The 14,609-nt window shown below is 32.6% G+C and overlaps 1 protein-coding gene across 1 annotated transcript in view; it reads right to left on the bottom strand.

Annotated features, from left to right (window-relative positions):
* ed (hemicentin protein echinoid) overlaps positions 1–8,192 on the bottom strand; it is a 495,537-nt gene extending 487,345 nt beyond the window's left edge. The window contains exon 1 of the mRNA XM_085960225.1: positions 7,584–8,192. Within this exon, the coding sequence (XP_085816351.1) occupies positions 7,584–7,641 (58 nt within the window). The 5' untranslated portion in view covers positions 7,642–8,192. The remainder of the gene's footprint in view (positions 1–7,583) is intronic.
* Between the last annotated feature and the right edge of the window lie 6,417 nt (positions 8,193–14,609).

Raw genomic sequence — 14,609 nt, 5'->3', positions numbered from 1 at the left:
TTTATTATTTGTATGTTAACTTGTTCCAGGAAAAACTAATTTAATTATTACTCATAACATAATGAAATGGGAAAACCCTCTTCCAAAAAACACAAATTAATTATCTTTTCGCCATTATGAGCACAACAGGTAATATTATGATTAATAATCACTTTGTTTGTCATTGCATGTATTAATTAGTTAATAGTACCCAGTAGCTAGCGTATTGAATATTTCGAAGAGGGAACAAGGAAACTCAGAAATAATGGGAACTGAAATATCTAACAGCTGTGGAGAAGCACGCAACCGATCACGAGTGTGGAAGAATACGGGATAAATTCAAACACGTGTCAAGAATACGGCATACGTCGAATACTGACAACCCTGCGTCAAAATGTACTGTATTGGGATATAGCCTATCGGAATTTTATTTATTAATCTGTTCTGTGGAGGAACACAGAATTAACGGGAACTGGCTAACTCCACCGGGTGTGGTACAAAATTCTTCGGATTTCGAGTGGATAAACACCAAATGTCACGTAAACAAAACGTGCATTCAATATTTGAGGATTGTCGACGCGCGTTAGGTTCTTTGGTTTGTGTCATGAAATAATATAAAATAACTCGCTTCAAAACATTGATCCAGGGAAACTGGCTTTCACATTTCTATCACATTAATCTGTTCTGTGATTTTAATATTTTACTTATGTCTTATACAAAATCATAATATTAATTACATTGTTAAGGCAATATGTAAGAATGATTAGCGTTATTACAATTTCTGTATACTTACTTATTTACCTAATAAATTAACCAAACATAATAAATATACAATGATTTAACTGACGTCTTTTGCTACCCGGGTGAAGGTTTTTAACATTTGGTTACCGACTCGACCTTGCAGATATTACAGAATAATAAATTGAGTTCTATCATCGCTTAAAATTTAAATATTATCTTCTACGAAACAAACTACAGTGTTACAGGTTACTGTGGTATTTTAATATTGCCGTCTGAAAATTACATCACTAATTTTCTCGAAAGAAAAAAGTAGGCAGCTTGTGTTTTCATATAATTACCTACGAAAGAAAATACAAAAAAAACAGGTGAGAGAAAACGCGTTAATTCGTGGTTTCTACCTTCTACAACTTAAGTATAAAAAAACATGTTTTTTGTACACGGAATTAATTAAGCACTTAGCAAATGTTTTAGTTTATATTATGTATACGTATCTATAAAATAATACATCGTAAAACCCATGATGTTTTAATGGAATCGTGATAGCAAAACAGGCATGCTTCAATCGTGAACATTTAACGTAATTCAAGTAAACTGTACCTTTATCTTGTCAGGAATGGGCAGCAATTTGCGAATCTGCCTGCCTACTGCTTGTTTCATTTGCCAAACAGCGATTCCAATCTAATAAATGAACGTACAGCATTTTTGGAAGGTAATTTTGAGGGTATGGCACAGATAGCAAGGTACACAATAGGTACACTTATTTGTAAATTGAGATAATCAACTAATATTGGTAACAGTGCAATTTAGGTACGTTTAAAATAATAAGATTCCGTAAAGTGTAAACAAATCTACATTATTTGACAAGTTTTAAATAAGCTAATGATAATTTGACAATTAAGTACTTAGTGTTAAAGTTGTAGTGTTTCGAGTCAAAAAAGCCTTCAATGTTTGTAGGTATAGACTTATAGAGACATAAGAGAAAATTTACAATTATGTTTCAATGTGGAGCATATGGGTCTCCTGACAGGTTAAATGATTATTAGATATTCGCCCAACCCACAGGGTCCTTTCTCTGGATTCTTACATTTAATGTAATTTTTTCTAGATACAGGACTCAACTTAGCGTTAAGTAGCAACACTAGCAACTGTTATTCACAAAAAATGCATACCTACGAGAATTAAGTAGATTGTAGAAAAATACATACGCATAGGTACTTACTTACCTAAAAATTAAAAAAAAATGGTAAAAATACGTCATAATACTTAATAATTATTAAATTTATTTCATTGTTGTAAAAGGAAATGTATTGTTTCATAGTTATAGAAGGTAGGTACTGAGCTTATCACTTCGCGAACAGGAATATCACTGTCGCTTCCTTCCATGAATTTTTTGACATAACATTTTATGGACGTAAATGGGTAAAACCCACGATAGCCGAGCGGCTTACGCGTCGGCTTATAATAACGTGGGGTCCCATGTTCAAATCCTTAGTCTAGCAAATACACATATTGTTTTTCAATTTGTGTTTGGAGTCAGAGAATGGACCTAATAGGTGGAGCAAGTGGCCAACATCCATTTTTCGTAAAAAGAAAAAATCTGTCCTCCACTCTGCGGAGGTCCATATAATCCTATTAGGATCGGACATGATCAAAGATGGAACATTCTTATCGACAAGTCACATGCTATAAATATTTGAATATACCAAAGTATGTAAGTAAGAGTTATAAAAGATAATTTTATGGATTTTTAAGGAAATCTCATGAAGCCTTCTTATAGTTCAGTTTAAGGCTGTTTAGAAACACGCTAAGTTGGCAACGCTGATTGGAACCCACACACACGACTTCAGAGATGGACATTCTGCCACTAGACCACAATAGAGTAGGAATAGACACTATTGTAAAAAAAATAAGAATATTACCATGGATTTCTAAAATGTAACTGTCGCTTGAAGCAATGAGTCATCTTTATTTTAATGCGACTTTAATTAGGAAAGTTGTAGATGCGGTAACACGTACATTGACCTAATGTTAATTGATAATTAAATACCACTGCACTAAGTACTCTGTTTACCTGGGCTGGAATAAATCGTATACTTACATATTATTTTATGATAAATTTACTTAATTTTGGGATTGTAAACTAATTCGAATTAAGTATGTAAGTTACAATCTACAGGTACAAACTTCAATAAGTTTTAATTACTTGCTAAATACTTTACTTAGTGGTTATACAACATTATGTTAATACTGTCCCTCTAATCATGATGACGTGTCTCTGTACGAGTATGGACTAAACTGGTCCTAGCCATTCTTCAGTAGAACATGTTAATTAATAAATATTCCTTTATTTAAATTCGATTTTAAGCGACGTAGTTGGACTATGGGCCAGGGATAATTAAAATGTTGTAAGTACACGAATCAAACTGAAAGATAATAATTTACACCTATATTAAATGATCTGGACTTTGGGATCATCCATAAAAATAACGTCACACGATTTTTGGTATTTTGACAACTCCCGTTCCTCGTTATCATCAAGTCCCAAAATTGTAATCATTATAAGTACCTTATCTTATATTATGATAACTAAATACCACGTAATTTGTTGTAATACGTAGCTAACCTTTACTTATATAAGTGGCGAAGGGCGGAGGTAGGCTGTGAAGATCCGACATAAATAGTCCTCACTAAACTTTGTCAGTCATACGTATTTGTTTTCTTTGCACCAATACTACAAATTGCACAGTGTCGTTTAGTTTTTAAAATTCAATAATTAAACCGTGCGTAAACAAGCCATAATAGATAATTGTCAAAAAATATTCGCCTATCTATAAAATATTTTAAATTATGCCATTATATTATAATGGATATTTTAGCGGAGTGTCTGTGTATGGGGAATGTACGAGAAGTAATACATAGTAGGCGAAGTAAAATGGAAATCAGTGGCACCTGCTAGATTTCCTTAACCCCACTGACTTAAAAATCAATATCAAGAATACATATTACGGATTTTTTTATCAAAATTGATCCCCAAATCATTTTTATGGGTGCGCGCCTGCTTTTTTCATACTTACTATAAAGAAGTAATATAAATATATTTATAATCGTCCAACGGGCAGGCTGTCTTTCCCACTAATTAACGCTAATGCAACATGAATATGTCTATTAAATGTATCTTATTAGGTAATAATATTATGAAAATCAATATTATTGTTTTGTTTTAACCCGGGAATATAATCATATACGCGGAATACTAAATTATTAGGGTTGCATTGGTGCCATGCGGAGTCAGTCGTTTTAATATTTTCCGACGTATATTTCCCCAGCAATAAAAAGAAAATAAGCATTTCCCTCGCAATGATGACAAAAATAATAAGTCGCGTCATTTTACGCCATTTTAATTTGTCGAAAAATAACTTTAAACAACAGCTTGTCGATATAGAACAGAATAATATAGGAAAGTAGGTATATAACATTACGAATTCTGTTATAAAATGCGGGTGGTATGGTTGCTGTTTGTAACGTAAAAGGAGAAACCGTGTATTACAAGAATGAAGTACTTATGTAAGTACATACATGAACAATAATGTACATATATTGCTATAATTATAGGTAGTCTGTTCCCTTGTATCTATAGTCTGTACACATAGTAGGTATGTACATATTTTAATTAACAGACAGTTTCTTCTAAAGATATGCATATCAATTAATCCAGATACATACTTATAACGTTATAACATTGAATTTACTAGAAAATTACTCATACAGTCATAAGTAAATGAAGTAAATGGATAGTGTTTATGTACACATGATTACTTACTTACTACAAAATGTTTGGCAAAGAATTAAAGTCAATTCTTAGAATTAACAATGATGAATACAATATCTTTACTAGCTACTATAAAAATAAGTAGGTACCTACCTATACACATTGTGGATGAGATTTGATAACGTTGTCTGGTGGAGAATAAATAATACATAATATATTAATTATAGGTACTTATTTAAAAATAGGGAGGTTTGTAGTTTCCCAAATCACCTGTAAGATATAGATAAATTAATTGACGAATAGTCCAACTAAGTAAATGGCATGGTAAAATTACCACGTTTTCAGTCGTTTTACTTATGCTACAGAAATTACATACAATAATACGTTTATGACTTACTTATATTTTATAGTAGGTATTGGTAGTTGATACTTTTCGAACAGATGGATAATTGTTAATTATTATATCTACATAGTTTTAAAATATCATACACTTAATTTTAAAAAAAGCTTTATGAATAAGTGGCTAGTGACAATGTCTATCTATGAAGACGAAACCGGTCCTTAGCATCATTAAATTACATCTGAATTAATATTAGATGCATATATACTTTGCGTGTAGTTTATCTTACTTTATTAATGTAAGTATGTATTTGTAGAAATATGAACATTTGTGTGTCGGAAACCATTATAGCCATACATAATAATATGTATACCTATCTCTCAAATTATGATTATGGAGTTACTCTATTAATTTTAAGAGGGCGACATAGTAAATTGTCTGGCCACAGCATTCAATCTTCAATCACGACTTTTATGTAAATTATCGTCTCTCCCACAAGGCGAAAATTAACCAAATGCATTGTGGGTCAGAATAGAGTCGAACCAATATGAAATTGATTCCGTCCACTGCCCACTAATCATGAAAACGATAAATATTATAAATTAGCAATATACAATATGACACACTTAAAATATCTCAAAATAATGTTAAGAAAATATATTATTAAATCGACGAGATCCACATTTGTTTTAGTAAATTAAGTAGGTACTATCAGGTTGCTTAGAATTTTGAGAAAATGCGACATGATTTAGGTATTTAAGTAAATACATTTATAAAGTAATGAAATGAACACTTCCTGTTCAATCTACTCCTAAATACTAGGTCCAAACACACATTGAAAAACAAAACGTGAATTGGCCTGACCCGGGATTCTTGATCAATAATTAAGTCAACTGCAAGTAATTTTGTTACCTATCTAACCAAAAAAGAGTGTTATTTTCAAACAAATCAACGCTGCCAACGCATAGAATGTTTTTTTTTTTATATACCTATATCCACTAATTCAGGCACATTGGCACAACTGTTCTGAAATTGTTATCAAGTAGGTATCTACCGTATCTACCTAATTAAAAATGGTCATCTCATTTTACCACGTTTTTCTTAGCTCGTATTCTTGTTTGTCCGATGGTTGTTTATCCAGTACAAATCTTGCAATCGATTTTTAACTAACTTCCCGACTAGCTAGACATTTGAAACTTTTAGAATATACCTATCAGAACACGATGCCAATGCATTCTTTTAATACTTTTAGCCATCTTTAAGTAGAATTAAATTCATTTTCAGTTAATTCTGTTTTGTATGAAAAGTTATTTCGGAAGAAATCCGTAATCTAATCCACTATTATTGGTTGCTAAGGGGGTGGTCCTAGCAACTAAATTAATAATATATCTATACGTGGAAATACTATGGAAATCAAAATGACATTTCTACATATAATTGTCAAGTTTACATTTTTTCAACAAAAAATTTTAAAACGTGGTATATAAAAAAGTTCTTTTTATCTTTTAATTATTTAATACCTAGTTTATCATTAATTTGTTAACTTCAATGAAAAAACAAAATAATGCAGTCTTAGCGAATTCGGACAATACTGAATATCGCGTCGAATATTCATCATACAGTTTGAATATTATGAACAGCCAATCGGAGTCGAAGGCTATCAACATGCAGCAGGCATTTTGAATTGGTCAACTTTCAAATTTCGAAGCCACTCGAAGCACATTCGGCGGCCATGATTTCGAATGCAGGTAAAATCCAGTGAAGTAGGTACGGTACGTCATAATGTCAATGAAAACCAGAAATGCAACTTCGTATTAAGATTTTACATTTTAATAAAATTTAAGAACACGTAATTACTGTTTATGTATTTACGTGGGAGTGAATAACTATTGAACAAGAATAATATTATTTAATGTAATACCTATTATGTAGTTGGATTTTCTTACGAAACTTGTGTAATAAAATGACGAATAATTTATATCAGATCGATTTTTGTTTAATTTTCAATCGAGCGAGGTAGGTATCTACCTAATTAGTATGTCGCCCACACCTTAAACTTATTACTTCATTAAGTTTCAAGACATTTTAAATACCAAAGTTGGCACAATGAAATATGTATTTTTATTAGGTGGTAAAAACCTAATTTTAGTCACAATACGATGTTCAGGCATTACTTAATTAAAACTATTTTTGTTTGAAATATGGAACTAAGTGTAATATAAAATTTACCTTAAATTTACCAATTTACATTAAATACTTAACATTTATTTTTAAATAATTATATTCTATCGAATATTGCAGGGTCCTATGTTACTATTTTCTACTGGCTTAAATACAATGTTTTATTTTTATTTAGGAAATTTTTCATTGATAGTAGGGTATTCCAAAAACGCCCTGCCCTCAGAGTAAAAATATGTTACCTACTTTTAAAGTTGTTTTTAACTTTTTATTCAATTGTAGATGCTAGAATTTTTGGAATTAAGAAAATAAACTTATTGTAAATGTGCTATATTTTTATAACTTACTTAATTCTTTTTTAATTATTTTTACGGGTATAACGAAAGACTTCATAATTTATGCCGGCAGTTGGCATATTTATAAAATAATTACGTATGACTGTGACAAAAAATGTTTTGTTTGTATTCGGCTAGTTTTAGTAAATATTATAACCGGTTCCAAGCTGAACAGCGAGCGCTTCGAGGTCAATTTTTTACCGACGGCAAAATCGAATCACAAAAAATAGCGAGCGCTCACCTGAGAAAGCCAATAGTGAGTTGGCCACGATGTTGCGGAAATCCATCTTGGAGCCCATGATTCTCTGGATACAAATTGTTGGCTTCGAGAAACAGCAGAACTGTCAGCCTTTTGCACGGTCACCACATCATCACTTTGAAAAACAGCAGCAAATATCCAAAAACCCACTCAAAAACACTTTTGGATCAATTATTGCAATTCGAAATTAAGGTACAATATTCCAGAAAAATCACTTCACACTTATTTCAGGAGTCGTCACTGTATCCATTATCGTCTCACTGAATCAATCACACATTTACTAAACTAAATACAAAAACACACAGATGTTCGGAATAAACTTTTTACAAAAAAAATGTTTCCTTCACTGGTTTGTTTGCAAGTAGCAAACACGCGTTGAAACTTTCTTTTGGTGAGTTTTATCCTGTGAAACAATTTTATAATTTCGTATTTCGAACGGATTCAAAAACCCGATCGGGCGGTTATTTTTTTATTCGATTGCTGTTATTTTCAGTTTGAAATTCGAACGTCGGCCGTTGAGAAATGTGGCGCGAACGCTTTTTGACACACCGATAACATACGTCACACTCAACCGAAAGTCGGTCTCGGGCTGAAGCGGCCGACGCGGCGAGAGTCGAGTATTTTGTGAAGCTTCGCAAGCCGCCGCTAGATGATGCTGCCGGTCGGCTGAAAGCGTTCTAACTTTGAAATATTTTGTATGCCTGATGTTATGCGGGTTGCATTATTTTGATCGCCGTTTCTAAGTTTTGCATAGTCGCTTTCTGGATGCAAAAACTGATATACCTATGTAATAACTTTTGTTTACGTTTATTTTTTATAACGCAAGATTTACATTTATCGGTACAATATTATATACATATTGTTTGCATATTTGCTATCTATCAATGAAATCAGTTTATTAATGTTAATATATAATAGCGACTATTTTTTGTGATTCGCGGGAAGCAAAGATGTGAAAATAAAATAATTGAGCATATCACGAAAGTGAATCGGAAGAGAAATTTTTAACTCAATAAGTCATTAAATTTAGCACAGTAAATTATTAAAATTAGTTTTATACGTGTGCTCTGATATTTATAATAATAACGCCATACACGTATACTTAATTGAATCCAGTGACGTCCCGTGGGGGTAGGCAGATTGAGCGTCGCTTGGGGGCGGCAGTTACTCGAAGGGTGGCAAATCGAGGAGAATCATTTGGTACATATAGACATAGCTAAAATTATTTTGTTTATATTTTGTACCTTCCTACAATAATTGCTTAGTAAAAATGGTATGGAAATAATAAATCTGTGTAGGTATTGCTAAATGTTACACACCAAATGTGTCAGAATATCAACCATATAGATTCTATATAATATGAAACCTGATAATTTAGATATATTTATTCGCTTTTTATATCTAAATTTAATTTTGTATGTTTTAGTGGTATAATAGGTATTTTGTTAGTAATGTTTATTAGATATTGGAGTCGTGAAAGGATGATAAAAATACTGTATAAAAAATGGAGCGGCATTTTGGCGCTGCCTAGGGGCGGCATTTTTTCTAGGGACATCACTGATTGAATCAACGTAAAATCACAAATATGCGCAAATAGATAAGTTAGATCCGTGCCGTCTTTCACAGGGAATATATTTTCGACAATACCAATATGTTTAAATAGTATGTAGGTATCTAATTGTCTATATCGGTAGGTAGGTATAATACAAAAATAAATACTAGGTACCTATATAAAAGTAAGTGAATTGTGGGTATGGACCTATTGCTATATAATAATTCACGAACCGGACAACAATTTGTTTATTTTTCCACGAGATGAAGCGCGTTAATCACGGGAATTTCACGAACCGGAACGGCGCTCTGGTTCATTTTGAGCCCTGCATCCGTGTAGGTACCACAACGATCCCACAGATACATTGATTCTGGAAGGTCAAAAGTTGAGAGCTTTGAGTCTTAGACGGTCACAAGTAAATAATTATACGTATGCAATTCGCCGAATACAGAATACGAATATCATGAGCTTTTGTACCGATAATAAAATGGCAGTAGGTATATTGAGACTATAATATTTCGTACGCACATGTGTTTTTTTAGATACTTACAAAGTTTATTTTATTTAAAATGAGTAATGTTCCAATTGACTTGAAATAAATAATATCACAGTAATTTATAAAAAAAAAATACTTTTCTAATAATAACAGTAGATAGATAATTCTACCGGTAGGTATTTACAATTTAATATTATTATAGATACTTATATTATGATTATATGGCATTGTTTAGTTCTTTCCAGATAATTTAGTACTTATATAAGGATGCCATGTTTCACACCCATACAGGACCACAGAAAACAACGTCGGTTAACTAAATGTTTTATTTTGTAGCTATTAATGAACTCAAGTTGATTGAAAGGTGTTCTATAGTCAGGCTGTGGCCCAAAATTACGTGACCAGATCGTAGTGCAGGTTATTGTTTCTCTTCAATTCGCCCTATTTTTGTTTACTCTATGAAATGATAATCTTGCACTCAAAGGATAAGCAAAAGGCACGATGATCAGAAATCGTGGCCTGACTATAAATATAGCACCATGGTGGGATTTATAAAATTCAAGATCTATAGTCCGACAAGTTTAACGGGAGCCTCGTCAGTCTCTACCTTCTCTATGCGCACGAAAGGAGGTGTGCTTCTGCGCAGGCCCGTGCTTAAGCTGTTTAGCTATTATAGAAATAACATCTTTACGTAAATATTGGCTCGCTTGTAGTGAACTATTTTTGCCACTTTTAAATTCAGAACACCATTTTTTGCCCTATGGGTGTCACACAGCGTTGCACGACGTCTCGATTTTTGGGTCGTACCGCTTTTTACTCCTAAATCCTGATTTGGTAAAATATTTATGGTCACTATCACGTGACGTTAAGAGTAATAGCTTTAAAATTCACTCCACATGTCCCATGCAGGTGAGGATGAATTTTGAGCTATCATACTTCACGAATCCCTGTACTTCTACTTACCTACATATTGAGTTTTTGTTTTTATGTTTTTATTAAAGCGTTAACGATAAAAAATGACATTTCGACATGATATTATACTAATTATATCTTAATTCAAAAACGGAGCGCCGTGAAATAATTAATGCTCTTTTTATGGTGTCGTTATTTTGGTATTCTTGATAGAAAACTTTGTTCGGAAACTTTAGCCATTGTCAATTACTTGGTCCTTTTCCTTTTATTGCCCATTTTACATATCTTAATTAACATGGCTCTAAGTAAATGAACACTAAAACCGGTTTAATCTCAAATACGGCAACGTAATTATTTCGCTGAGCTAAGTGAATTAATAGAAAGACAAATGGCGACAATTTTACCTTATTAAATTTTACACACCGATTATAAATAGGTACACTCAGAGGATTTTACTTTCTTGAAGTATTTTAACACTAGATATAGTTTTAAATTATTAAGTTCGCGTAAGCAAATGACGGAAAGAGGTGGAAAATCTCGACGTTTTAGTAGTTTTTATGAGGAGCAAAACATTTATAATAAAAAACAGTGTACAACAAACTTCATTCTCGGATGCAGTGTCGTCTACTTTTGGGAAATTTCTTATTCTAAATAATTATTATATATTTATATTCTCACGTTTTATTTCGCAATACTTTTTCGATCGTTGTGCGGCAGATTTCGCCATAATTGAGTCTTCGAAAAAATAAAAGTTTATCCCACATTTCTCTACATTCGAGAATTAAACCTTGTTACAGCGTCACCCAGAACTCAGAAGGCCATCCACTATCTAATCATTATTTTTGTATTCCCTGTATTATGGACCATGTGCGTGGATAATAAAAAACCACCCTGTCCCACACATTTCTATAGTTTGCCGGACTCAGCTCTAATAAATTGTATTCTATCGTAAAGAAATAAATACGGGTTAAAGAAATAATGAACATTCTAGGTACCTACCTACCTACTCGTAATAAGGGTCAATTTGTGTACGTGTACACCATTATAAATATTATTGTTCTATTCTGTTAATGTATCTACAAATACTTATACATCCATATATTTAATGTTAAAATACATTATGATATTATGTACATACTACCAAAAATAAACTCCACATACATTGCAATAAGGACGATTCATACATTTTGAAAATTACTTTGACTTATTCAGCAAAATTTTTGATTCAGTTGTAAATATAATATCATTTCATTGTGATTTTGAATGAAAAGCATTTTTTTATTTCCTTAACCAGCTTACGCGAACGTAATTTTCATATTAACAATGAGAACGCCCACGTAACACCATCATTTCACGTGATTCGCATTGCTCACGGTTTGACGCAGGGGTGACAGAAAGAGAAAACGTGAATCCCGCGCTAAATGTAGTTTGTACAGTAGGAAAATAGTTTGACGATTATCATTTTCACGACGAATGACAAAATTAATTATTTGTTTACGATTTTTATGAAATATTAAATATGATGTTGTAATAATTAACACCTTAATAACACCTCAGCGTCCTCAGTCAAATAAAAAACGTTTGTTCAATGATAATAATAATATGAGGGTGTGTAGATCAAAGCCTACTTGAACTTGACTGCAGTATAAAATTTTAATGATAAAGGTAGGTACCTGGTGGGCACTCGTTGACAAGTCCAACTGCACAATCGTCCTCCGTGCTTTTCTAGCTTCACACATCACGTTATATGAAACCTTTTCAGCCTTATTCATTTCAATAAACCATTTCTTTTATTCAAAGAATAATTCACAAGATTTGAGAATGTAACAAACATTCCATATATTGAACATACATAATTTGAAAACACCTTAGATATATACCTACCTACTAGAAAAAACACATTTGAAAAAAATACGACGCATATCTACTGGTTTCGCGCAAATATGATTTAAAATACAAGAACCGATTGTCAATAATAACGCAATTTGATAAGCATTTCATGTAGAACCTACAAGTTTAAATTATCATAATTAAGTAGGAGGTCTGTAGCTTAATTGGTTACAGCATATTATTAGCTGAGGTATTTTTCAAATTAGGTTTATTTATTTCACCTGTCGTCGAGAATGTCTTTATAATTTTATTAAATTTGGTGAATACGACTTCAAGTTCCATATTTATTATATATTTATTTCCATATTTATTTCAATTATTATTGATAAATAGTTGGCTAGAAAATACACTCGCATTCCATAATCACGTGATCGGGAAGTAATAGAGCTGTACCTACGTAATGAGTGACTGACAATTAATTAGGGATAATGATATGTATCGACACTGAAATTACGAATATGTCAATACAAAACAAACACAACACTAATAATTATTTTAAGCCGCGCTTGGTTTGAATTTCAATAACCTATCGAACAGTGTTTATGACCTAAATTTTGATTATGTGGTTGAAATGCATAACAATGTATACCTACCGAAAATTTGGTGATGTATTACTTGATTGTATAATTACATTGTTTCACTTCCTTACAATTTAACGATTCGATTTATTTATTATTTAATTATTTATAAGTTTGTTAACGATATATGTAAATGTATACGTCATTGTATGCTCAGGTCATATTTATTTATTTATTTAAGAAAACAAAACATCGTGGACATAACAAATCTAAATTCAAGACGTTCACAACATGTGATTTACATTTTAACAAATATTGCCCTCACAAGAGAGGAGAAGGGAATACATATAATAATAATAATAATAAAACATAAGAAAAATAATTTTATACAGAAAAATAAAATTTTTAATACAAAATACATAGTACCTACGTTACAATTTCTACGTCTTTGGAGAGTGCATTGAATAGTTTTGCACCCCTCGCTAATGGTACCTGATAGGCTTGACACGCGGTGACGGTTCTGATCCATAATAAATCATGGCTGCGACCAAGTAGGTAATTAATTGACAGGCGCATGTAAATTTAAATTCATTGGGACACCAGGATTAGAAACCATCCCTCGCGATAACAGGCAACAATGTTTCAAGAGCAGAAGTGAAATACGAGATTCAAAGTAAGCATGCCTTGTAAAAAGGCAGTCGGAAAATAATCATTTGACGAATTGTCGAAAGGAAAATAGAATAATTTAAAATAAAGACATCGAAGAAATTTCTTTCGGACGTGTTCTAAAAAAAACTTATAGGAAACGTCATAAGGACACCAGATAATCGACCCATATTCAAGAATGCTAATATGTAGTTAGATACAGGTGCGCACGCAAAAGAATCTTATGGAGGGAGGATCCATTTCGAATAAATGTCAATAATAATTTATCATTGTTTTATTAAAGCGGTTAGAGGCTGAGGTATTAATAAAATCAACCTAGTGCCACTGACTCCCGCATTTACTCCTCCTGTTACGTATGGCTTACCGTCGCTCTAACCACGGAGTCCCGCATTTTCGGGTGCATTCGCCATAACCAGACACTCCACACTTTGACTATAGCGATCAAGACCTGACCCACAGGTATAGTTACAGGTGCGCATCTACGAGTTATTGCGACATGATTGCCGAATTTGCGCGCCCTACATTCTTATTTTTTAAGTATCCGTAAACATGCCAAGTTAGAATATTAACGCTTTCGCTGCTGAATAGATAATGAGGTTTTAAGTGCCCCCTTTAAAATGCACGTTAATTACATCGATCGGCCGCCTGGTCATTACGCACCGTGTGCGTCTTCCGCGTCCAAAGTATTAAAGAAATACTGGATGCGTCAGATGGTTGCACCAATCCATGAGTGCCACTGGTTTTCCACTGATAAAGGCTTTGCGTGCCGTAGAATGCCGAGAGGAGAAGGGTCAATCCACTGAAAGGGCTATTCGACAACCAAATTATCCGGGTCACGATCCTCAGTCATAAGATCCTGACAATGAAGAAGAACAAGTAATATTATATTCACATAAATATTTTTTTTTCGTTCTATAGGGGTTCCATGTGTGTGCGCCTGGTTAGATAATACTTATATTATGCTTCATCATCAG

The sequence above is a fragment of the Rhyacophila brunnea genome, unplaced genomic scaffold (genome assembly GCF_057557595.1).
Source record: "Rhyacophila brunnea isolate RB1 unplaced genomic scaffold, BYU_Rbru_1.0 scaffold_11, whole genome shotgun sequence".
NCBI lineage: Eukaryota > Metazoa > Arthropoda > Insecta > Trichoptera > Rhyacophilidae > Rhyacophila > Rhyacophila brunnea.
Note: the sequence above shows the minus strand (reverse complement) of the source record. Positions and strands in the feature narration are given on the sequence as shown.